Source organism: Amblyomma mixtum, chromosome 8 (assembly GCF_055824585.1).
Source record: "Amblyomma mixtum isolate Tamu chromosome 8, ASM5582458v1, whole genome shotgun sequence".
Lineage (NCBI taxonomy): Eukaryota > Metazoa > Arthropoda > Arachnida > Ixodida > Ixodidae > Amblyomma > Amblyomma mixtum.
In genome coordinates, this window is record NC_143019.1 from 36454878 (window position 1) to 36481952 (window position 27075).

General features: G+C 47.8%; 1 protein-coding gene across 2 annotated transcripts in view; it reads right to left on the reverse strand.

The window, feature by feature from the left end:
* The window catches only part of LOC149332091 (uncharacterized), a 52782-nt gene that overhangs the window by 24103 nt on the left and 1604 nt on the right, over positions 1-27075 (reverse strand). For both annotated transcript variants that reach the window (XM_089555692.1, XM_089555691.1), the window contains exons 2-4: positions 15198-15298; positions 9967-10236; positions 2835-3045 (exon numbers count right to left, since the gene is read on the reverse strand). In XM_089555692.1, coding sequence (XP_089411818.1) covers positions 2835-3045; positions 9967-10236; positions 15198-15222 — 506 coding nt within the window. In that variant the 5' untranslated portion in view covers positions 15223-15298. The remainder of the gene's footprint in view (positions 1-2834; positions 3046-9966; positions 10237-15197; positions 15299-27075) is intronic.

A 27075-nucleotide genomic window follows, 5' to 3' on the forward strand; every position in this document is an offset into this window, starting at 1 on the left:
GTGCTTTGTACGGGACAGTGATTTGTATAATGTAATGATCACTGCCCAGTATATGTTGTGTTCTGTTCCAGGTAACGCCGCGGATACAGCGGCTCAGCGTCAGGTCCGGACTGGTGTCCATGCTGACACTGTTGCCGATCCTCGTAGGCGTCTGAAACGTGTTGTGCACAGTGAGTTGGAGGTTCTGCAGGAGCAGCCAGAGCCTGCGACCTCGATGTGTCGTGGTTGTGTATCCCCAGTCAGTATGCTGACTGTTGAAGTCCCCGCCGATGAGTAGGGACGTAACAGCGTCTTGCAACGCTCCAGAAAGTCCACAAAACGACATCACCCGTTGAACTCTACGCCTTGCTCGACGGTAAATTGGTTTTTGAGGAAAGGGAATGTATCTCTCTCGCATACCTCGCCGTAACGGGAAGGGAGGAAGTTAGGAGTGAACGAAGACACCGTATTCACTAGATGCGCCTTTGTTCATTCCAAACCATCGAGCTGGCATGGCGGAGTGGCTAGCATGCTCATCTCGCACTCCGGAGACCGGGGTTCAATTCCCGAACTCGACCAATTTCCTACTCGGTTTTATTTATCTGCCCTGACTAGAGTGGTTAATTAGGCTAATTCGGCAATTAATCAATTAACTAAACTAAGTCCCACTTACTTGGAGCCTCACTATACGATCCCTTTAATCGGTTGCATGGTTACTAGCCAAAGTACAATTGGCCCCGTTTGAAATTCGCGCACTGTGACGTCACGACCATTTCGACAAATTAAAAAGCGTGACATTTCTGTCGACAACTCCTGCTTACAACAATGAGGCATTAAAGGCTCCCGCCTTAAAAGAAGTCATCCGTCTGGCCCTGGACACCGCTGAATCCCAAGCGATCCCAGCCTGCTGAAAGGGGAGGAAGATGATGGCAGTCAAGACTCAAGTCTTCATCGCCCTCTGATTCCTTGACGGGTGCAAATAAAGTTATTTCATCATCATCCGATCATTTTAAGGAAAGGAAGGCGCGCGCGCGCGTCGAGGCTCGCCAGCTGTGAGTAGTGACGTCACTTGCTCCTCGCACATGCGCATCACGGCTCACCAGGAGCCACGCGAAACTGCTCAAGCTTGTCCAGTGTAGCTCACGCTACAAAATTTGGAGGGCGCTTATGCTTCGCCTTTACAACGAACGCGGCAGCGCCTTGCAGCGCTGCCAGGGAGGCCATGGAACGCCATCACCCGTTCCGCGCGACGCCTTGCACGTTGAAAAAATTCAGGGGGGCGCTTTGTTGACCTAAAGCGCGGAGAGGCGAAAGCCTTAAGCGCGGTGTTGCTGCTAGTGTCACTGTTTGTGGTTACGATGTTAAGCTTGCTTCTGAGTGTTGAACGCGATAGCGTCTTGCAACGCTGCCAGGGAGTCCAGAGAACGCCATCGCCCGTTGGGCTCTACGCCTTGCTCGTCGGTAAATTGGTTTTTGAGGAAAGGAAATGTATCTCTCTCTCGCGTATCTCGGTGGACACCTGAACCTTGCCATAAGGAAAGGGAGGAAGATGGGAGTGAACGAAAAGACCGTATTCACCAGACGCGCCTTTGTTCATTCTAAACCATCGAGCTGGCATGGCGGAGTGGTTAGCATGGTCGTCTCGCACTCCGGAGACCGGGGTGCGATTCCCGAACGCGACCAATTTCCCACTCGGTTTTATTGATTTATCTGGCCTGATTAGAAAGGTTAATTAGGCTAATTGGGTGATTAAGCAATTAACTAAACTCCTTTCCACTTACTTGGAGCATCAATATACGATCCCTTTAGTTGTTTGCATGGTTACAAGCCAAAGTACAATTGGCCCCGTTTCAAAATCCGCGCACTGCGGCGTCACGACCATTTCGACCAATTGAAAAGCATGACATTTCTGTCGACAACTCCTGCTTACAACGATGAGGCATTAAAAGCTTCCGCCTTAATAAATGCTTAGAAGAAGCAGCCTTCCATACATGTGCGTACTTCCAGCTGTTTTGTGTGGCGTGGTTGGAACATCCCAGGGAAATTTTTAAGGCGAAAGCCTTTAATGCCTCATACTGTCGTGACCAAAGAATATTAGCAAGTGTGTCCGCGTTTCGGCGTCACTACTATAAAAAACTGTGTAGAGGCTGGGAATCGAACCAGGACCTTTGGCATTTGAAGTGGAGACGCTACTACTCCGCCACGAAGGCTCAGTGCTTGAGCATGAATAAAGGCCATCTAGGGAATGCATGGGTTTTATAAATGAAATAAAAGAAATAAAAAAGTAAACAAAAACATAAAAAAATAAAAATAAGAAAACAAGCAAAAAACATAAAATATGACAATACAAAAATTGGCAGTGGCTTAGCTCTGGCTAAGCCTGGATATACAAGCGAAAAGCTGCAGTTATGCTTTGTTTGACGTCATGGCTGTCACAGTTCGCGCACAATGCACTGGGAGCACCACGATAACGATAGGCAAGCGCGCTATATAGATCTCCTTTCGCATGCGTAGTATTTGTGGTAAACACGCGGCTGCAAGTAGCGTGGTACGAGGAAGCCGAGCGCGCGCCGATGCACACTCGGTAAACGCGCAGAGCGCGCGAACGACGGCGAAGGTCGACCGGCGGAGCTGCGCTCGGCGGCAGCTCCGCCGACCACCTGCGCCTCTCTAGTGACGTCACGCGGCGAACTCGCGCATGCGCAGCTGTGGCTAAAATTGATCACGGCGCACCCCAGACCCGGTGTTGACTAGCCTAGTGAAGCTTTTCGCTTCAAAACACTGCGCCAGGAAACGCTTTCGCCTTGCAGCACTAGAGCCAAAGTGCCCCTTGAATGTTTTTCAACTCCACCCACCTGATGTCGAAGGAGATGCCTCCCTTGGTCTTTGAGTACTTCTTCAGGATATCCTTGAAGGTGTCGAATGATCTTTGTATCTCAGTTGCCACTACACTTCCTTTGTTGATGTAGACTTCCATGTAGTACATGTAGTGGCAAAGACCGTCGCCAGGGTACTGGTCCGCAAGTAGAGCTTGGGCACCCACCGCACAGTACAGTTCTTTGAGTTCTGAAGAAAAACGTGAAAATGCCGTGAACGCTCGTATAGTAAACGCACGAGTACTGAAAAACTCATTACATTCGCAAAGATCGACACGCGAACTATGCACATACATGAGAACGCAGTATTTTGTGTCTCTATACTTCACAGCGAGAACCATCGACATTATCGACGCTGTGGCGTGGGGGACGCATGCCTCTGCTGTCCAGTACAACTTGAAAGGGCGCATTTTGATGTATTAGAACACGCATTTTCTTTGTTTGTGCACCAACGCTCCTATCGCATTCGAAAGCTCTAACTGAGTTGAATCCCTTAAGCCGACACGCTTTTTCATTTCCGCAACGCCTAGTATTTCAGCTAAAAAAGGGGGCAAAAATTTATCCAAAAATTTTCGAAGGTGACGAACTGCACAAGAACCTTCCTAAACAATCTTGTACATACATGTAAGTACGGTCCACTGTTAAAGGGAACATGCGATCGCGTGGCCGCCGTGATTTGCGAAGTGCTGCCTTGGGGGTCGGCGAGAACTGACGGCACAATGCGCATGCGTTGTAAGCACGCCCGGCTGCTCTTTCCGCGCGTGCCCCTGGTGCCTCCCATTCTCGCCGGCTCTGAGCGGCAGCGCTTCGCGAAACGCAGAGGCCACGCGATTTCATGTTCCCTTTAAGGGTGGACCGTACTGTACAGTAGTGAACAAAAATATATATTTTCGATTTCGCATAAATTCAAAATATCATAGATATAAAAGACCTCTTTGCTATTTCTGAACACCATCATCATCATCTTCAGCCTGAGTGCACCCACTTCAGGGCAAAGGTCTCTCCCATGTCTCTCCAATTTGCCAGATGCGGCCACTGTATCCCCGCAAACTTCTTAATCTCGTCCGCCCACCTAACTTTCTGCCGTCCTCTGCTACGCTTGCCTCTTGGAATCCACTCCGTTACCCTTAAGGGGGGATGAGGGTCTTGAAAACTTTTTTTTTATTTGTTAACATATCTTTCTGAAACTTAGCGCCTGGGTGTATCATTGAATGCTGATTTCGAACATGTATTTAGATTTCAAATATCTCAGCTGGAAGGAAATATATGGCAAAATAAAATATCTTAATTAGGTCATTTCTTACGGGCCTTTTTAGTAATTTATCAGTTAAATAAACATTTTTTAAAGAATAAGTAGACATTTGCAAAGGCCCAAAGCACATCCTAAAGCTAACAGAATGTCTACAAACTAATTTTGTTGATCATAAATAAACAACAAAGTTGGAAAGAAAAAATGATGTGGCAGTAATTAGCACACACTTCGCCTAATTGCTCATATATCATGTTTAAAGGAAAAAAGAAAGCTTTAGCATGTGGTTTGGGCCTTTGCAAATGTCTACTTATTCTTAAAAAATCATTCTTTAACTGATAAATTACTATAAAGGCCCGTAAGAAATTGCCTAATTTGAATGTTATTTTGCGATACATTTTCTTCAAGCTGAGATATTTGAAATCTAAATGCATATTTGAAATCAGCATTCTATGATACACCTGCGTGCTAAGTTTCAACAAGTTATGTTGAAAAATAAAAAGCAAGTTTTCAAGACCCTCATCCCCCCTTAAGGACCAGCGGTTATCTTGACTTCGCATTACATGCCTTGCCCAAGCCCATTTCTTCCTCTTTATTTCAACTAGGATATCATTAACCCGCGTTTGTTCCCTCACCCACTCTGCCCTCTTCCGATCTCTTAACGTTACACCTATCATTATCCTTTCCGTAGCTCGCTGCGTTGTTCTTAACTTAAGCTGAACCCTCTTTGTTAGCCTCCACGTTTCTGCCCCATAGGTGAGTACCGGTAGGATACAGCTGTTGTGTACTTTTCTCTTGAGGGATAATGGTAAACTGCCATTCATGATCTGAGAGAACCTTCTGAACATATTACAACGCAATAATGCCCTTTTCTTCCGACAGGACACGTTGGGAGCGTAACCCTGTGCCTTCAGTTCGGTTTTCATTTTTGTCCTAGCATGGGCACTTCGCATTACGTTCATTGTACGTCTGCCATAAAATTATTATTACGAGGGTCATCCCAAAATTAAGGTCTCCAGTTCTTTTATAAATCGAAAGAAATGTTTATTTTAAGCAATTTACAAATCACTTAAAAGGCAGACCATTCTTCTACTTTTCCACATAATCGCCGTTGCGGTCTATGCATTTTTCCAGACGCTGGGGCGGTTTTTGTGTGCCCATGTCATACCAGCTCGCCGCCATGCCATTGAGAAAGCGTTTGACCGGCAGGCTGACTTTGCTGACAGACTGTGTTCGCTTGAATTTTCGCGGCTTGGGCAAAGAGGAGTGCCGCTCCTCACGTGATTATTGTTTAGTCTCAGGTGTGAAGTGGAATGCCCAGGTTTCGTCACCCATAACAATGGAATCCAAAAAGGTCTCCTTTTCATCTCCATAATGCCGAAGAAATTCGCGAGAGGAGTTAACGCGTTGCCATTGATGGCCGTCTGTGAGCATTCGCGGAGCCAATCTTGCGCACGCCTTCCGATATTTCAACTTTGCTGTAAAAATCTTATGAATAATGCTTCTAGAAACGCCAGGAACCAAAATTCAGAGTTCGTCGAGTGTGATCCTCCGATCTTGCCACATCATTTCTTCGATTTCCGCGACAGTATCATCAGAAATTGATGGTCTCCCGCTTCTTTCTTGCTTGTGAATTTCAGTACGACCCGCTGCGAACTCTCTACAGCACTTGCACACGTTTTTAACATCCATGTACGACTATCCATTCACTTCCGTCAGCTGGCGACGAATTTCGATTGGTGTAACGCCTTTTGCGTTCAAAAATCGAATAACTGCGCGAACTTCGCACCTGGCGGTAGCGACCAACGGGAGCTCCATTTCAAATGGCTGCTGTGCCAAGACTGACAACCCCTTTCGCGCTGAGTCATGGCTTGTTTGGAATACGGGGAACTATGAACACAGCAGTATGGCGAGAAGCCACGCAAATAGTTTCCCTGCGGCCGCAGCCCTTTGGAGACCGTACTTTTGGGATTACCCTCGTAACTTGCTGTCATATTCAGTTGACATACTCTGCGGTTACACGTATCACTGCATATTTTTATAAGAGTGCTCTATTAGCAATTATACGCGGCCACATCAGTTTTCACTGGATTTCAAAGCAGCATAGTGCATGCCTTCACAAGTTTTGAAGAGATATAGACTCAAAGGAGGTTTGGTTTTTCGATATTAGAAGGAGATACTCCTGACCGGCCATCCAAAAAGAAAGGCACTCTTCACTCGAGTATAAAATATCTAGACTGACTGCTATCGACATTTCGGAAAATTTGAGCCTGTTATCAAGTTCTGCAGCAACTCCATCGACTACAGGAGTGCAGCTGAAATCCTGCGCATCAGTGAGAATAACTGGGTTTCTAGGATGGCGTAGCTAGGTAAAGCAACATCTCGTGTGGATGGGTCACGAAGGCAAAAAAGTAATTTCATTAAACTAACTACAGCTCTTACCGTGTGGGAATGCTGGGATTGGTTGTATACACCGCCACAAACACAATTTATATGAACCTCGTTATAAACTTCCCACTTTAAACCCCACAGGTGGAAAAGTAATGGCACTGGACTGGCTCTCAGCACGTGGAATTTGTCTCCTTTGCTGAGCTCCTAGTACCATGAGCGAACACGTTTATCAGGGTATTCTTGAAAAGGCTGTGCTTTTATAGGCACGCAAGAATCTCGGATATGGATATGCGTTTCAGCAGAATTACGACCCGAAGAATTGCTCTGCGTTTGTGAAAACCTCGCTAAAGAGGAGGACGATGGAACTTATGTAGAGACCAAGCAGGCCCACTGAAATGATATAAGTTGAATATATCTAGATAAGCATCGCGCATCATCCGGGAAGGGGGGAGTGAGGTGAATCAGCAGCGCCAAGCACAAAGTTGAGAAACTGCTGCAAAAGTGGGGAAACATCGACTAGACTTTCACAGACAGCTTACTGGCCTTCATACTTCGGCAGAGTCAAGCAGTGATCGCCGAAAAATACTTGCGTGTGTCTAGGCATTCTGGAAATATTTGCCTGATTTTCTAATAAATAAAACGCGCAATCACCGACACCTTGATGCGGCGCGGAAAGCAGCAATTCAATAAAATTTCTGCGGGAACAAATTAAGCTCAATCAGATGATGAACTATGGTTTGCTATCGTGTAGAAACTCTGATATTACCGTCCCACCATCCCCGTGCGCAAGTTTTAGCTCGTAAAGAAGGGTAGATTCGAAAAACAAATTTATCAAGTTAAGGACAATGCAGCGAGCTATGCAGAGAAACATGATAGGTGTAACGTTAAGAGATCGAAAGCGGGCTGAGTGAGCACAGCAGAATGGTGGGGTTGAAGATTAACATGCAGAAAACCAAAGTAATGTTCAACAGTCTAGCAAGTGAGCAGCAGTTCGCAATTGATAGCGAGGTGCTCGAAGTAGCAAGTGAATGCGTGTACTTAGGGCAGGTAGTGTCCGCTGATCCGGATCATGAGAGGGAAATAACTAGAAGAATGGGGTGGAGCGCATATGGCAGGTTCTCTCAGATCATGAATGGCACTTTACCAATATTCCTCAAGAGAAAAGTATACAACAGCTGTATCTGACCGGTACTAACCTATGGGGCAGAAACGTGGAGGCTAACGAAGAGTGTACAGCTGAAGTTAAAGGTGCACTGAAGAGGAATCTGAACTCGTCTTTTTGCCGCGGGAATTCAATCTACACGTTCTGAGCATTTTTAGAAACTTCGATTTCTTGACCTGTGTGGCCGATTTCTCTAATTAAATCGAATTCATGTCCGGCTCCCGCCTTTTTTTTTTTTTTGAATTCTCCCTCGTACGGTGGGCGGAGTCGACCAACGCGCGGAGTGACTTTCACCCAGTCCCGTGGCGGCTTGCCGCTCTGCCATCGGCGGAGTAATACGTAGTAATCCGCAGAAGCAAATAGTCCGTGCGTATTTTTATTTCTGCGCACTTATTTTGCGGCTATATTATCTGCGAATGAAACTATTTATTCACGGAAACCTAAAAAACAACATAAAGCGAAAGCAAAGCCTCCACGGAGCTGGCTGAAAGGCACTCCACGCGTTGGTCCACACCGCCCACCGTACGAGGGTGAATTAAAAAATTAAGGCGGGAGCCGGAAGTTAATTCGATTTAATTAGAGAAATCGGCCACACAGGGCAATAAGTCGAAGTTTCTAAGAATGCTCGGAACGTGTAGATCGATTTCCCGCGGCAAAAAGGCGAGTTGAGATTCCTCTTCAGTGCACCTTTAAGCACAACGCAGCGAGCAGTGAAAAGAAAAATGATAGGTGTAACGTTAAGAGATCGGAAACGAGCGGAGTGGGTGAGGGAGCAAACTCGGGTTAATGGCATCCTAGTCGAAATCAAGAGGAAGAAATGGGCTTCGGCAGGGCATGTAACGCGAAGGCAAGATAACCGCTGGTCCTTAAGGGTAACAGAGTGGATTCCAAGAGAAGGCAAACGTAGCTGGGGACGGCAAAAAGTTAGGTGGGCGGATGAGATTAAGAAGTGCGCGGGGATACGGTGGTCGCAAGTGGCAAAAGACAGGGTTAAGTGGAGAGGCATGGGAGAGGCCTTTGTCCTGCAGAGGGCATAGTCAGGCTGATGATGATGATGATGTACGAGCGCAGGTAGTTTCTAGGCAGGTACTGAGAAAATTATGGAGCTGGGAACGTTGACAGACATGAGACGATGATCTTGAGCGTGACAGCACCTATTTGGTCTTCCGGCTGCCGAGTTAGGATATCAACAGGATAATCAAACTGAAATATTAAATTTTTAGAAAAAAGGTTTGCTATATCGTCGTCGATTGTAGATGCGAGCATGAAATTATTTGCTGGAGTGATCAGGAACATTTTTCAACACGGAGGTTTTGTCGTTCATGACAAGGGTTCCCCATACAAAAAGCACACAAACCGTGGCCCTCCGCTTACTGAACTAGGCGAAAAAACTAGCCCTATCGGAAGTTTGTTTGCATGTTCTCTGTGAGTTCAACCTGTAACGATTGAGGGCTCCGCGCCAAAGGCTTCCCGAGACTTAAGGTTTTTCTTTATTTTCCCTTGCAGACTGTTGTGATCCTGAAAGAATGTTTACAGAATGTTGACTGTTATCCATTTACCAGAAGAAACTTGCCCGAGAAAAATTAAGGATATGTTGCCCATAAAAGATTGCTCTTCCGTTTTTTGTGGACCTTGGTTAAACAACGCGTATTAGACAACCTGCAAATCGAACATCTTGATTATCACATCTTGATTATAATCTTGATTATCAGAGACTAAGCGAAATCACAAAGTGAGACTCCAGACTACATCCGATCTCTAATCATGACAGCACTGAAAAATACATTGCGCTTTCATAACCGTTGATCGAATACCTAGTGCATGATGTGCCGAATGCCGAGTGTATGATTAATTGATTACATGTTATGTCATAGATGTAGTTATTATATAAACTGATATTGCATTACTTAAGGAGGGCTACACGCCTCTCAATTATTAGGGAACTTGACAGCAATAGTTCAAAAATTAACTATTCAATATTTGTTAACCAAGCTGCTATCTAACACTTCTTAGCTGTATTCTGATGTACTACACCACTGACAATGCTATGCCGATAAAAGCGCTCTTCTAAATAAAAAAAGCGCACTTTTAAAAATTATGTAAAGTCACAGGTGAAACACCCTGTGTATGTAAATAAGGAAACAAAGAAAAAATATGGCACGTAATGAGTGCGTTCTAGTGGATTAAGGAGGGTTTTCCTCGGTTTTGTAGAGCACAGTGCTTATTGGTAAGATCTCAGCTTCATGTCAGTGGCATCGAACGTAACTTTAGAATAAGCATGCCGTGGTATAGAGAGCGCGGTCTCTTACCTGGCGGCTCGGTAGTCGTGGTTGTACTGGTCGTAGTCGTCGTAGTCGTCGTAGTCGTCGTAGTCGTCGTAGTTGCGGTCGTACTGGTCGTAGTCGTCATTCTAGGAGTCGCATCGTTTGTCGTCGCTGTCCTGGTGGTCGTCGGCTCAGTCTCCTCCGCTTCAGTAGTCGCCTTGGTCGGGCTGCCACCGCTTGGCGCCGTGGGCGTCCGATATGAACCGGAGTCTCCTTTGTTGTTCTCATCCGCTTCGTCTTCCTCAAGTTCGCGCGCTGCGTGCATAACAGTATTGGCTAAAACATTGTTCATTAGCTAGGCACGGCGACGCGGAAAAGTCGAGGCGGCCTAATGAACGCACCTGACCCATAATTTCTCCGGAACCTTTAGTGTTTGTTCTGCCGGTTCCAATACAGACGCCCTCGCCTGTATAGTTCGCCTTAGTTTACGGGCACGCCGTTAAGAGCGAGACGATGTGCTAGGAGATCTTCCTAAATGGCCGCCACAGCAGCAATTATTGTCCGTCTCCGTTCTGGTTTCAATGGCGTTGTTGAGTAGTTAAAGTGTTTGGCCAATTGGTGAGACATCATTGAAAACCTAGGGCGAAACAGAACACACGGCGGATACCTAGCTTACCACTAAGGTGAGAGTTTGCGCTTCGTGTACGTGCACTTCTTCATCCCGTCAGTTCAGTGTTCTGTTTTCGATAAGTTAGCGCTGTCGTTCCCCACCTTTTGCATAATGAGAGAGGATGGGGAGAACCGTGAAATTTCATAACGTAACACCCTTTGGTGCGAAAGCACTACTTAACACTGTCCTTGTCAAGAATCTTGTGTGAAGATCGGAGTAACTCGGGTTAGTTCGGATTAGTTCGGAGGAGCGTCGCGCAAGCTGCAGCCAATGGGAGGAAGATCGGGTAAGCTCGGAGGAGCGTCGCGCGCGAGACGAGGGCGTGGCAATGTCTGCAAGCCAGTGTTGAGCATGGACGGTGCGTACAACTTCAGAAGCGTTCCTGCAGGTGTGTGTGCATGCGCAGTGCGTCAAGACCTCGAGATGCGGGCTCGGAAAGCGGAACTGTCTGCGGGTGGTCATGCCCAAGCAGCGCAGGTAATGGGGCCCTGTATTGCAAACGGATGGTTTCCATCTTGCCCTTTGCAGGACCGGCATTTGCCAGTACGTTCCCAATATTGGGCCAATTATTTTATTTATTTCAAAATACTGCAGGCCAATAGATTGGTCCATGCAGGAAGGGCTATACAAGGCATTGAAAATGACAAATACTAAGAAAATACATGGGGTTACAAACAATGAGCAGAATAACGAAATACAACGCTCATCCACTCGAGAAAATGCTTCTCAAGAGCTTCACTAAAATTTGAGGACTGGAAAATGGCCTGGGGAAGAGAGTTCCAGTCGGAAACAGTCCGTGGAAAAAAACTATGCTTGAATGAGTCAGTCTTTGCAAAAATGGGTTCCAGCAAATGAATTCGTGAATGGTGTGTTCGGCGCGACAATTATCTGTGCTGACTGGGTGGAACCGCCGAAACAAGTACGCGTTTGTAAAGAAAAGCTCCAAAGTAAATGCAAGCGCGCTAGCCTTGAGATTAACATGGGCACCATTCTCCTTTATTTGGCATTAATACCGAACTAGAGAAATAATGTATCATGGAAGACAAAACTGAGCCCCGCCTCCCCCCCCCTTCCCTCCTTTATTCCGAAAAGTTCGGAAACGCGATCCTGATATCCTGATTTCGAGACCGGCGCTTCGACCGGTAGCGCCTACGTGCAGTGCAGATCGGTTTGAAAATTTTTCTGAACTTTGCGTTACACTCTAAACAAGGTAACACCAATATTGGAGTAAAAAGAGAGCAAGCTGTCTTCTACCGCATTTCCTCTCTATGGTAGGGAGTGCACTGGAGCCCACGTTACTCCCTTTTTACTCCTTTCGGTTCAGAGTCCTGACCGGTATATTACCCTGACCCTGACCAAATGTATTGCGTGTTTTAGTGCCCCTTCAGCAGTTTCCTTCAGGGAGTGCACTGGAGCCCACGTTACTCCCTTTTTACTCCTTTCTATTTAGAGTCCTGACCGGTATATTACCCTGACCCTGACCAAATGTATTGCGTGTTTTAGTGCCCCTTCAGCAGTTTCCTTCAGGGAGTGCACTGGAGCCCACGTTACTCCCTTTTTACTCCTTTCCGTTTAGAGTCCTGACCGGTATAGTACCCTGACCCTGACCAAATGTACTGCGTGTTTTAGCGCCCCTTCAGCAGTTTCCTTCAGGGAGTGCACTGGAGCCCACGTTACTCCCTTTTTACTCCTTTCTATTTAGAGTCCTGACCGGTATATTACCCTGACCCTGACCAAATGTACTGCGTGTTTTAGTGCCCCTTCAGCAGTTTCCTTCAGGGAGTGCACTGGAGCCCACGTTACTCCCTTTTTACTCCTTTCTATTTAGAGTCCTGACCGGTATATTACCCTCACCCTGACCAAATGTATTGCGTGTTTTAGTGCCCCTTCAGCAGTTTCCTTCAGGGAGTGCACTGGAGCCCACGTTACTCCCTTTTTACTCCTTTCTATTTAGAGTCCTGACCGGTATATTACCCTGACCCTGACCAAATGTACTGCGTGTTTTAGTGCCCCTTCAGCAGTTTCCTTCAGGGAGTGCACTGGAGCCCACGTTACTCCCTTTTTACTCCTTTCGGTTTAGAGTCCTGACCGGTATAGTACCCTGACCCTGACCAAATGTATTGCGTGTTTTAGTGCCCCTTCAGCAGTTTCCTTCAGGGAGTGCACTGGAGCCCACGTTACTCCCTTTTTACTCCTTTCTATTTAGAGTCCTGACCGGTATATTACCCTGACCCTGACCAAATGTACTGCGTGTTTTAGTGCCCCTTCAGCAGTTTCCTTCAGGGAGTGCACTGGAGCCCACGTTACTCCCTTTTTACTCCTTTCGGTTTAGAGTCCTGACCGGTATAGTACCCTGACCCTGACCAAATGTACTGCGTGTTTTAGTGCCCCTTCAGCAGTTTCCTTCAGGGAGTGCACTGGAGCCCACGTTACTCCATTTTTACTCCTTTCTATTTAGAGTCCTGACCGGTATATTACCCTGACCCTGACCAAATGTACTGCGTGTTTTAGTGCCCCTTCAGCAGTTTCCTTCAGGGAGTGCACTGGAGCCCACGTTACTCCCTTTTTACTCCTTTCTATTTAGAGTCCTGACCGGTATATTACCCTGACCCTGACCAAATGTACTGCGTGTTTTAGTGCCCCTTCAGCAGTTTCCTTCAGGGAGTGCACTGGAGCCCACGTTACTCCCTTTTTACTCCTTTCTATTTAGAGTCCTGACCGGTATATTACCCTGACCCTGACCAAATGTACTGCGTGTTTTAGTGCCCCTTCAGCAGTTTCCTTCAGGGAGTGCACTGGAGCCCACGTTACTCCCTTTTTACTCCTTTCTATTTAGAGTCCTGACCGGTATATTACCCTGACCCTGACCAAATGTACTGCGTGTTTTAGTGCCCCTTCAGCAGTTTCCTTCAGGGAGTGCACTGGAGCCCACGTTACTCCCTTTTTACTCCTTTCGGTTTAGAGTCCTGACCGGTATAGTACCCTGACCCTGACCAAATGTATTGCGTGTTTTAGTGCCCCTTCAGCAGTTTCCTTCAGGGAGTGCACTGGAGCCCACGTTACTCCCTTTTTACTCCTTTCTATTTAGAGTCCTGACCGGTATATTACCCTGACCCTGACCAAATGTATTGCGTGTTTTAGTGCCCCTTCAGCGGTTTCCTTCAGGGAGTGCACTGGAGCCCACGTTACTCCCTTTTTACTCCTTTCTATTTAGAGTCCTGACCGGTATATTACCCTGACCCTGACCAAATGTACTGCGTGTTTTAGTGCCCCTTCAGCAGTTTCCTTCAGGGAGTGCACTGGAGCCCACGTTACTCTATTTTTACTCCTTTCTATTTAGAGTCCTGACCGGTATATTACCCTGACCCTGACCAAATGTACTGCGTGTTTTAGTGCCCCTTCAGCAGTTTCCTTCAGGGAGTGCACTGGAGCCCACGTTACTCCCTTTTTACTCCTTTCTATTTAGAGTCCTGACCGGTATATTACCCTGACCCTGACCAAATGTACTGGGTGTTTTAGTGCCCCTTCAGCAGTTTCCTTCAGGGAGTGCACTGGAGCCCACGTTACTCCCTTTTTACTCCTTTCTATTTAGAGTCCTGACCGGTATATTACCCTGACCCTGACCAAATGTACTGCGTGTTTTAGTGCCCCTTCAGCAGTTTCCTTCAGGGAGTGCACTGGAGCCCACGTTACTCCCTTTTTACTCCTTTCTATTTAGAGTCCTGACCGGTATATTACCCTGACCCTGACCAAATGTACTGCGTGTTTTAGTGCCCCTTCAGCAGTTTCCTTCAGGGAGTGCACTGGAGCCCACGTTACTCCCTTTTTACTCCTTTCGGTTTAGAGTCCTGACCGGTATAGTACCCTGACCCTGACCAAATGTATTGCGTGTTTTAGTGCCCCTTCAGCAGTTTCCTTCACGTCGCTTCGGAAAAAACAGTGGGTCTTTCCGCGGCTTTCGAAGCATACAGTTTATGACTGACAACAGTGTGCATGAGCTTCCTATCTGAAATTTTTGGAGTTCTGTCCTGTGATTCGCACTCTTGTGTCAAAAATATCGTGTGCTTTTCACCTCCTTTTCAAATATACTTTAGGCCCTGAGTATGCTGACCACCTTTTCGAAACAGAAAGGACAAAGCCGCTCCCTTACTAACTTGTTTCGTTAGCCGCCGCGGTGGCTCAGTGGTTGTGGTGCCCTCCGCTGCTGACCCAAAAGAAACTGGTTCGACCTCGGCCGCGGCAGTCGACTTTGATGGAGACAGTTCCAGAGGCCCGTGCACTGTGCGATGTCAGTGCACGTCAATGAACCCCAGGTAGCCGAAATTATCCAAGCCCCCCCCCCCCCCCCCCCCGCCACCCTACGGCGTCCCTCATAACCTGAGACGCTTTAGGACGTCAAACTCTATAAAGCTAAACCGAAACCTTGTTTCTATCCCACGGGAACAGCGCTAACATAGCGTTTTTGTATTCACTTTTGATGCGTACCATGGTGCAGTTTGCGAGTACCTCATGTTTACTTGATCTGTCGACAATAATAATGAAGTTATGAACGAAGGTTCGTGCGGCCTTCAGTCCTTCAGAAGTTTGCTTTCAGCGCTACACTCACACTTGAAAACACCAGCGCTGGACATTGCGACCAACGCCGCCAGGAGCAGACAGCAGGAGATCAGGGCCAGCAGGACCTTCTTGTTGTCGTCTTGTTGCTCACTGCGTGCAGTTGCGAGTAGAAAAGATTAGCACACGTGACGGAACACCCGGGCGCCGGAATGGCAACGCGTGGCGCTGCGGGTGGCGAAGAGGCTGATAACGAGAGAACCGGACCGTTCCGATTCTACAGTATCAGGGAGGTTCAGCGAACCGTCACGGACCAGCAAAATTACTGGCTAAAAGCAGCGCTATCATCTATTGTTCCCACGAGTTCCTTTTGACAAGCCATCGCGGACATAAAGAAGTCATGTTTGCTAACGATAACCGACCCAAAATAAATGCCCCATGCGCAGTCACGTAGGGCCGGCACTTCAACGCTCGGGCGGTGCACGCTTGATAAAGCTTACTTCATGCCGTCCCCCCCCCCCCCCCCCCCTTGGCTGCAAACATGGAAACGGCCCGATAGGCAGGTCGGCGAACCGCAGCGCCGCGTGGTGAGATATTCCCATTCTGTTCGCCAGTGATGTGCTGATATTTTTTGCTCCGACTGTATCATCGGTGGCATGTCAATGACGTCGTGAGCGTAGTGTACAGCTTTTTCAGAAGGAAACGGTCTGCCAGGTTTGCTTCCGGAATATGTAGAGTGGTTCGTTTAACGTTGCTAGTGTTCCATATCTTCAGAGGGTGAAAGAAGGTGTCGTCCTCAACCATCACACAAGCCCCTCTATGCATATCAGAAGCGAATCCCTTGGGTTGCGTATTTTTTACAATTCTGTACTTCAATTCTGTAGCATATGTGCTACTGTAGTTTTAAAAGGTCATGTGTCAGTGTTCCTAAGTTCTGAGTCCACTCTACATAAAGCTTGTTGACCCAATGTTTAGGGGAATCCCCCAAGGTGGAGTAGGTTTGGACAAATCTACTCCACCTTGGGGGATTCCCCTAAACATTGGTTCAACACTGTTCCAACTTCGAGTTATTGATCAATTCGCTCTCGCCCTACCATAAGCTTGCCGTCCGGGTTAGCTCAATTGGCAGAGCGACTGCTCCGGTGAAGCGGTGGTCCCGGGTTCGATCCCCGGACCAGGACGAATTTTTCTTTAATTGCGAAGTTTCTGAGGAAGCTGTATAGCTTTCCTTTGTAGCCGTATGGCTGCGCTTGGGTGGACTTCAATGAGTAATTACTCCCTTATTACATAAAGCTTGTTGTATTGACACTTTCAAGCGAAAGGGCGTACAGGCGATTGCTCGTAATTCTGTGCGATTGTGCAGAGGTAACCCTTCACGGCAATATGTATACCATTGCGTACATTTCATAGCAGCATTTTGGCTTTTCTGAGAATGTGCTGTCCATCGAAGGTAATCCTTTTGCTTCGGGCGAATGATGTATACTTCATGTCGCAAATAGGGCGCCTGTTTGCGCCGATTAACAAACGTAAGAAGTAACATTTGTCATAACAGTGATCATGGCATGTGCTACAGGAGTTTTGTGCAGACAGTTATTGGTGCCGCTAATAATATGAATCTCTTCTGAATATCTAGCTTGATGGGCACCTTCGAAGTAAAAAAGTAAAAACACCATCCCTCACGTATTTCATAATTCCCAATCCATACCCAACAATTCTGGACAAAAGAAGTTTTCAACGCGGAAGAGTTTATGAATGCCATTTTTTATATATTGTAAGATTTCACTATAACAATTAATATATCCACAGATCTCACGTCGGCAGGCTTCCATTTTTTTTTACTATAAACGCTTTTTCTATCGTCAAACTCGTTCCCGTTGATTTCCTAAGGCAGTCTTAACTGCTCTATGCGAGCGACGAAAAAAATTTTTAAATCAAGATTTTGCTACGCATCGCAAGAGTGGAGCATTACCTTCAACATTTCCATAAAACTGCCTTACAATCTTTCAGTATTTGAAATATTTCTCCAAGAATGTGGGACATGGTATTTCGCAATGCGTAATTATTTTTGAATTTTCAAAAAAAAATTTGCTTTCATTTGAAAAAAAAAGGATGGGTGCCTAAGAGGGCTAAGAAACCGCAAAGGGGCACGGGCACAGTGAAGAAAAAATATATACATTCACTAACATTTAGCTAAATTCAATAGCTAGGATACCTTTTTCATTCCTTGAGATATCTATTGCTATGATATAAGATTTCATAATAGAGAAATGCCGCTGTCCTGCTGTTTCGCTGCTTAAGGCCGATTCACACGATGGTCCGTTCGCCCGCGGCCCGCGCATCACGTGTTCATACGTCACCACATTCAGAGGCGCGCTGTCGGCTCGCGGCCTGGTCAGCGCGCCTCTCAATGTGGTGACGCATGAACAGGTGATGCGCGGGCCGCGGGCGAACGGACCGTCGTGTGAATCGGCCTTTACGAGTGCGGGCGGTGTGAGTTCTCTGGTGGTAGTAAATAGCGTCATAAAGGCTACCAAAATATTTCTATTAAGGCGAAAGCCTTTAATGGCTTTAATGCCGGAGTGGTGGCGTCGAGCGCTGCTCTGTCGTCTGTCGGTGTGCGGCAGCTAGTGGAGGAGGACGGCTCCCAAGCGGTGCAGCCGTAACAAACACAGGCAGTCATTGGCAGTCGAAGTAGGGCGACAAAGGCTTTCGCCTAGGGCACTTTAGGCTGCCAAAGTGTCCCCTAATTTTTTTTTTTTTTGTTCACAGGCCTGAACTGAAATTAGCAGTCTCAACATTCAATGGCTATTAAATGCTTACCCTTTGTTTCCCCCCTCCACGGCTGGAAAACAGAAATGACCCCAAATATTGTTACGAAGCAGCGGGCAGTAGCGCGGGACGGAGCGCTCGCACTAGGCCCGCCGCCAATAAATCATCCAATCCCCATATGTCATTGAGTACTGTCTTCACCAGCTTGCCGTCACGTAACCGTATGTACGATTTATAATAACAGTCTAAATAGTAAAATCAATTTTCTAGGAGTGATCGTGAAAAATGAGCCCATGAGGAGCGCTACAGTAGTCGAAGGATAGATATCAGCTTGCTTTTGGTTGAAACTGAACATATAACTCTGTATTTCTTTCTCACGCATGGCAAACTGGCGCTCTGACGGCTCGTGGTGACGCTAGCGCCAAATCTCCACCTCATGTACCGTATTATTTACTGTATGCACCGCAAAAAAATTAGGAGCACAGTGATTATACTGGACTACCGTAACGAAAAACGCAAAGAAATGATCCAGGCGACTACTGCCGGTAACTATCCATCGGTGAAAGTGCGAAAACATCAGGGAAATGGCTATCGGAGAACCGTTTTGCACATACTGCTGAAGTTGAAATTGAATGTTTAATTGAGATTCAAAAAAAATTGGACTATGACCTAACAACCCTGGTAACGAATCATCTTTGGCGTGGACGGCAGAGGTCACACGGTGGTTTGTGACGTCTGACGCCACAACCAAAAGTTAAAAGGGATTTACAAAGGAATTAAATTAAAATAATTGCAAGTTCAAATAGATCCGGTAATTAGTGGCACCAAGGATCAAACTTCGGTCTCCTATGTGACAAAGCGAGCGCGCTACCTCTACGCAGCCGCGACAAAAAGGAAACAGTGGAGTGGGCAAAGCACCGCATGTCCCGAGGTATGATGGATCAGAGGAGGTTTCCTAGAATCTGGCTCCAAGCAAGCTGCGTGCCTAACAGTGAGTCCGATCTGAACGCCATAGCTTGCGGGGATCCTTCGTGAAACCCCTTGCCTTAAACACTTAACAAAGAGTCTCGCAAGGGAACAGCAGTTCGCAATTGGTAGCGAAGTGCTGGAAGTGGTAAGAGAATAAGTCTACTTATGTCAAGTAGTGGCTACTGCTCCGGATTATGAGAGAGAAATAGGCCAATAAGCATAGAGTGGTGTGCACACGGCAGGTTATCTCAAATCATGAATGGCAGCTTACCAGCATCCCTCGAGAGAAAAGTATACAATAGCTTTAGCTTACCGGTACTCACTTATGGGGCAGAAACGTGGAGACTAACGAAACGGGTTCGGTTAAGTTAAGGACAGCGCAGCGAGCTATGGAAAGAAAAATGATAGGCGTCAAATGAAGGTATCGGAAGCGAGCAGAATGGATGAGGGAGCAAACGCGTTTAAATGACATCCTAGTCGAAATCAAGAGAACGAAATGGGCTTGGGCAGGTCATTCAATGCGAAGGCAAGATAACCGCTGTTCCTTAAGGGTAACGGAGTGGGTTCCAAGAGTAGGCAAACGTCGCAGGGAGCGAGAGAAAGTTAGGCAGGCGGATGGGATTAAGTAGTTTGCGGGGATACGGTGGTCGGAACTGGCAATTGACAGGGTTAACTGGAGAGACGTGGGAGAGGCCCTTGCCCTGCAGTGGATGTAGTCAGGCTTATGATGATGATGATGAAGCATTCGGTGTCCGGTTTGGAGCGTAGGAATTTTTTTAAAGCCGGAGAACGAATCGTTGCTAAGGGTTTCACGTAAGGGGTTTCAGGCAAAGGGATTTCCACAAGCTATTGCGCGCAGCTGTCTTTGGGGTTAGCAATGCATTTTTAAAGGTCTTAGTCTACCACTTTTCTTATTCTTTAATAAAAGTGAACTTTTTCGGAAACTTTACGCATTCTTTCGGCAGGCAAGCCATCACCAATCACGTCAGGCGAACGGAACGGAACACGCGCATCCAACCGACCTCTATCAATCACGTAAGTAAACACGCCTGGAACCTTGATTCCATTTAGCAATCGCATTCCATTTAGCAACGGTTGAATGGCTGTCGCATTACCTAACCCTTTTCGTTTTATTACATTCCTGAACGTTCGCCTGTGGATATGCTGTTTGTGTCCCCTCATAACTAAAAAAGTTGTCTGTCAGTGCCAGTGCTTAGTATCTTCTGCTCGTCTGCGTCTTTCTCGCTAGTATTTGATAACGTATCATCAACTCGCCCGCCTGTCAAACTACTGTGTTCGCAGTGTTTAACTGAATTCACAATGCAATCGCATGCAAGCGCAAGATCAGTGCCCAGCGACGAATAGGTTGGTGGAGGGATACTTACTTGAGGAGACGCTCATTTCCGAAACCACTGAAGAGAAGAGCGTGTGAGAGTCAGAACTCCAACAGTGGATGACGTTTAAATGCGCTTCAGAAGTTGAGTGAGTAGGGCGAGCACAGTTACGCGTGCTATTGCTTCGTGGGTAAATGAATGAATGCATAATGAGAAGATAGTCTAGAGAGCTTACGTGCGGACTTCTAAATCGAGGCTTAATTGAAGGAAGCGAGCTTTTTGGTCGAAACAAGTCGTTGACTGGGTTTATTCTGGTATTTCTTTTCTTGATTGCCATGTACTGTACTTTGAGTTCTTCAATAGACTCGATTAATACCACCCCGCTTTTGACTTGTGTAGTAGTTCAGATTTTTCTACAATCGGCAAAGTCATTCTGATCAGGTTAATAGATAGAGCGATTCCTCTAGTGACTCAGTAGTCTGAGTTCAAGCCTTCGCCCGGAGCAAAATGCCAACAGCAGAGAAAGATAATAAGCCTGTGGTGATTTCTTTTCTTTTTCATCCATGTGGCTGCGCGTCAACGGGAGGGTCATTATTGACTATTAAATTCATTGTATTATTCGAGGCTTTCTTATGGCGCCACTAATTATCAAACACAGAACTGCATTTCTTCCATTCTAGTCTAATTCCAGCCGGCTTAAACTGCAAGGGGTGACCTGCCTGCAGCCGATTCGAAGTTCTAGTATTCACTCTCGAGTTCGTCGAAAGAGACCGGGAAATACAGAGCGTCTTCAATGAGTCCACTGTACAATTAGCATTGTACGCGAAAATATGGTCAAATGTTTGGGGAAGCCGCCCAAGGTGGAGAAGATTGGTAATAAGGGAGTAATTATACTATAGCAAGGGAGTAATTCTACAGCCATACGGCTACAAATTAATGCTGTATAGATTTTCAAAAACTGCGTCGTTGAAGAAAAATTCGTCCTGGTACGGGGTTCGAAAACATCAGGACGAATTTGGTGGTTGCAGGACAAATTTGGAAGTCGGAAGAGCGACTGCTCTGGTGAAGCTGCGTTCCCAGGTTCGAACCTCGGTCCAGGACGAATTGTGCTTTAACTACGAGGTTTCTCTGGAACTTGTTTAGCTTTTCTTTTTACCCTAAACATATTTGGTAGGAAAAGCACGAAAATCACAGCCTAAATACGACGGTTCTCAAACGTCCAAAATGAGGATCATGGGAAAGTAGTGCAACTTACTCGACATTTGCGACTGTTCAGCTGAAAGAAAAAGCAAAGAATTGTCACAGCAAGAAGTTCTACAAATTTGACGTTTGCGCCATCTTAACGCTTCACGCAGTTATTTCGGCCATTGTTGTAGCCTCAAAAGTGCTGGATGCACAACGGCTGACGGGTCGCTTTTTTTTAGCTTAAACTTCCTAAGCCAACACAGAGGAAGGCAATTCTCCCCTTACCTCAGCGAGTTGATACATTTCCTCCTGGGCTCACTATAGGGTTTCTCTCAAGATTATTAAGTGTGCTGAGCACAAAATATTGACGTGTTAGAACCTTTAAACCTCCACGGCTACTCCCAACGTAAAACCGGCTGTTGTAAAGGAGCGCGTGAAAATTCCATCCACTGTGTCATCTTCCAGAGCTTCGCTAGAAGCACCGACCTTGCTATATGTTCACATACACCACCGAAAATATGCGAATGACAAACCACAAAGATATCGCTCAGCTGCTATGGCGGGTGGAAAAAAACTGGCTGTGGTTTAGCCCTTGTTAAACCTGGAGTGACGCGATAGCTACAGCTGGTCCAGTGGAACTCGCTGAGTCTAATTGCAAAGTCGGTCTTTCACCGCTGCGTTTCGCTGGGCGTTCCTTCTTCATCTTCGTCCCTGAACATGGATTCCATATCTCTCCATCTGCACTCTTCCCCCATTCGGTTTCGCCGGCAGCTGCTCCGCACCACGTGACCAACCACATGACCAGCACGGCGCCGCCACGCTAAGGGCTCGAAATGCTAGCGTAATGTAGGCGCGCGGCGCGGACACAAGCTGCGTGCTCTGCCGTCACTCCGCGCATGCGCACAGCTGACGAAGAGGGTGGTGTCTGCTTCGCCGTCGGCGCAGCGACGAGGCGCGCGGCGCGCACACCAGCTGCGGACTATGACGTCACTCCGCGCATGCGCACAACTGGCGGAGCGGTGTGCCACGACGCCGACCTCGCGAAGCAGCTGGCATAGTGTAACTATCGCTACAAAACGCTTCCACCTGTCTGCCCTTCGATGGCACCTACCACCTCACGTGCGACCAGCTCACATCCTTACCACTGCTCCCCTCCGCTTCTCAAACCATCATCAGCCTGACTACGCCGAATGCAGGAGAAAAGCCTTTACCGTATCTCTGCAATTAAACCTGTCCTGTGCAAGCTGCGGCCTCCCTATCCTCGCAAACTTCTTAATCGCATCCGCCCACCTAACTTTCTGCAGCCCCCTGCTATACTTGCTTTCCCTTGGAATCCAGTCTGCTTCCTCACACATTTTCACATATGGGTATACATGGGCGTCCGGAGGGGGGGGCAAGGGGGGGCGGCTGCACCCCCCTGGAAAATCACTCACTCTAACCGTGAGTGATGGCCGCACACCAGGGGCAGCGGTGCGCTCAGCAAAAAGAGTAAAAGCGGCCCCGCTTCCAGCTTTGGGTCACATCTGCGAAGTGCCGCGTCCGGGGACGCGTCGTTGCAGACATACAGCGGCACCGGCGAGCATGTGTTTCGAGGCGTCTTGAGATGGGTGCCTGTTTCTTTGATCTCTAGAGAGATAGCCACACGGAGGCAGACAGTGCACAATCCGGCCACCGATGAATTCTTCAGGAGGGAGGGACAAATCAGCCGTGTCCACCCCCGCTTTGTCGGGCTGCTCAAGGGCAAGCAGGCGATGAGTTGGCGCCGCCGCCGCTCGCTGTCTCCTCCGATCCACGGGAGAGCGCAGTTCGGTAGAAGCGCCGCTTTCAGAATCTTCGGCAAAGGGGATTAGCAGTTGCTTTTGTTCACGGCGACGCAGTCTCCAGAGGCGCCCCCACACCAGCGTTCCTTGCATCTTCTCCGGAAGCCAGCGCCTTTGGTCAAGGCAGCCCGATGGCGCCTGCCTGGCTCGCCTGGCTCGCCTGTCACGTCTGGCTGGGCCTCAAATCCCAACAGCGCCCATGTACTGTGCGATGTCAGTGCATGGTAAAGAGACCCAGGTGGTCGACATTATCCGGAACTCTGTACTACTCCGTCCCTCATAGCCTGAGTCGTTTTGGGGCTCTGAACCCCATAAAAACACACAAAACAAATTTTCCGACCGGAGTGGCGAGTGTCCCTTCCCCTCGGAAGTCGCGAGGCGTTCCTTTCACCCCCAAAGTGCTATTAGGAACGACGACAACAAGTCTCGCCGGGTGGCCGCCAGCACGCCTGTTTCTACTGTGTATGGCTGCTAGCGACTTGAGGGTGATTGCTTTCGGGCCTGCCGCCATGGACCACAAGCACCGAGAGGACCCAGGTGCCAGCTGACTTCAATTACGGAGTTTGCCCGGTTGGAGTGCAGGAACAAAACCAGACCCCCTTCATAAAGTGCCTGCACGTGTAGAACGCCGCCGCCGCCTCGGGGAGACGAACGTTATCTTCCCCATTTGCCGTGACCGTGCCAGGGAACAAAGGGCCTCGTCTCCGGTTGCTCTTTGGCGTGCCCAAGCACCGCGACAAGCTGGCGGGCCTCATCTCCGACCCAAGCACGAGGAACCACTTTCGGCGTTTTCGTGACCTCGCGTCTGGCCTCGAGCGGCGGGTGGCATTTGATGATCAACAGATGTCGGTGACCCGCAGAAACCTTCGGCTGGCCGGAGGCCATCACCTACCGCCGTCAACGCTACCTCGACGACAACCTTCTTTCCCTCAGACTCCACATGTGAAGGGGGCGTGACCATGAGTGCAGTGTCGTGTGTGTGCGCACAGGTGAAAGCTCTAGGCCCCTCCCACTCCGGCAAGGGCGTCCTCAACCTAGGGACTTTAGGGAACAAGAAGGATATAAAACTCGACAACGGATGCGGCAGAATCGTCTCACTTCTAACCACCAATGTAAAATGTAAATAAACCTATTCTCCTTTCGCCATCTACCTCTTCGCTCAGCGGCACTCCTGTCCTGAACCCTCAACTCCAACAGTGCGTATTCGGGGATACTGCGGCAAGTAGGCCCTTGCATGTGTGCGCGCCTCTGTGTTTGTGCTTCGGTATTTTTAGTGGCCGGTTGTCAACGAAGCTGAGAACAATCAAGACAGCGGACGAGAAAACGACGAGCGGCGAGTAGTGTGTGTGCAAATACTCGACTGTGCGGTTGCGCGAGCAAGATGGAGCGAGGTGTATGAAGCTGCGAGCGTGCATTTATCTTGTAAATAAGTTTTCGTTGTATATATAGTCATTTTTTGTTTTCAACGTACTCATTCAACCGTTTTTTCAATCAATGTGTATATATTTTTAACACTACCAACCCCGAAGAACTCCATAGCCAGCTTTGTCTCGCGCGGTTCCGAATGATGGACATTCGGCGCTTCTTCAAGCGTCAGCGGTTGTCCGACGAAGCGTTATCCAAATGCGCCCCTGCAGATTCTGGTGTGATATGTGACAACGATGTAGCATTTGAACAGAGTGATGCAAGCTTTTATCACCGGACAGTAGCTGATGTCGTCGACTCCATGGAAGGGACTCTGTCAACAGTGAGTTCAGGTAATGCAGCAGGCCGAGATGATTCCATTTCTCCTTTCTTGGGATTTAAGTCCGGATTTGACCAGAGCGATGCAACCTTTCATCACCGGACAGTAGCCGACGTCGTCGTCTCCATGGAAGGAACTTCACCAGCGAGCTCCGGTCACGCAGTAAGCCGAGACGATTCCCTTTCTCCTTGCTTGGGATCGAAGTCCGGAGACAACATCAAGAAAACAAATAACTTGCCTCAAGAATATGACTTAGGAGAGTTTCTAGGCAAAGCTAAACTCACTGGCATACCGGACTTTTTGAAGTTACGTCTTCTTACTAAGCCATGGTCACCAAATGTTACATACGATTTTAAGAAGGATGTAACACCTGGAAAGAGGCCTTTTCGACATCAATGGCTGGGAGATTACGCCCCCTGGCTTGCGTACTCAGCGACAGCGAAAGGCGCTATTTGTCGTTTTTGCGTCATTTTTCCTCCACGTGTTCACCGGGGTACTCAAGGAAGTTTTATCGTGCGCGCTTTCAGTAACTACAGAAAAATGCACGAGGCGTGCAGGGATCACGTAAAATCCCAATGGCACCAGGAGGCAATGACGGCCTCACAGAACTTTATGGATGTGATGAAAGGCAAGCAGCTACCCGTTGTAGAGCAGCTGAACAGAGCACTCCACGCGCAAGTTGAAAGGAACCGTGAGAAACTATTTCCAATAGTTTCCACCATTGTCTTTTGCGCGACGCATGACTTGCCAATTCGCGGCAAGCAGTCCGATAGTGGAGTCTTCAATGATCTGCTTGACTTTCGTGTAGAAGCTGGAGATACTCTACTTCAGGAGCACTTCGCTTCTTCTGCTGGCAATGCCAAGTACACTTCTGTCCGCGTCCAGAACGAGATCATCACAATCTGTGGCGACATCCTGAAAGAGCAGATAGTTACCGAAGCTAACAAAGCGTTTGCTTTTTCCGTTCTTGCTGACGAAACTGCAGATATTTCAGGAAAAGAGCAGATGTCTATAGGCGTTCGCTTTATTGACAAGGCGGGAGCCGAAGTGTGCGTTCGAGAGCAGTTTTTGGGATTTGTAGAGCTGGAGCAATTAAACTCCGCTTGCATCGCCGCGGCAATCTTGAAGTTTTTGACGAATGTCGGGCTGATTCTTTCGAACCTCGTTGGACAGGGGTACGATGGATGCTCTACAATGGCTGTAAAAGAAGCTGGAGTGAACAAAATTATACAAAAACAGTTCCCAAGGCACTATTTTTCCACTGTGCAAGTCACAAACTAAATCTCGTCATCAACGATCTGAACGACGTCTCTGAAATTCGAAACACAATTGGCATAATCAAACAAACCATAAACTTCTTCCGCGAGAGCGTACTCCGGAGAAAATTGGTGCCGAACATTCCGATGCTGTGTGAGACAAGATGGTCTGCAAAATATAAGTCTATTAGGATCTTCTCTCAGCATTACGTGGCCATAGTCGAAGCACTCGAGGAGCTCGCGTCCACGGAATCATGCTCGAACGCTGCAACTAGACAACGAGCTCACATCCTCTACTGCGCAACAACAAGCTCATCTTTCATCGTCTGCTTGCATATTGTAGCGAAGTACAGCGCTCGGCTCGAACCAGTTACGAACATTCTGCAAGGTGTATCCATGGACTTCCATTCTGTGCATGACCACATCACTGAGCTGCAACGTATTTTTCGCGGCCACCGGACGAACGCTGTAGAGGAGTTCTCTAACGTCATGAATGCAGCAAGGGAGGCAGCCAATCACTTAAATGTGGTGATATCTGTGCCAAGACAAGTCTCTCGTCAGGCCCACCGAGACAACTACGGGATTCAGTCGCCGGAGGAATACTACCGTGTGGCAATATATGTGCCGTACTTGGACTCCCTCACTGCTTCTTTAGCTCGGCGCTTTTCTGAAAGCAATGAGAGGAGCTTCAAACTTCTCCAGCTTCATCCATCAAAAATGAAGCACTTGAGCCGTGTTGAGTTCGCTGTTCTCGCCGAAGAACTCCAGTGCTTTTACGGCATCGACAACTTCAAGGAAGAGGCCATCTCTTGGTACGAGATGTGGTGCAACAAAACTGGGGACCCATCAGAAA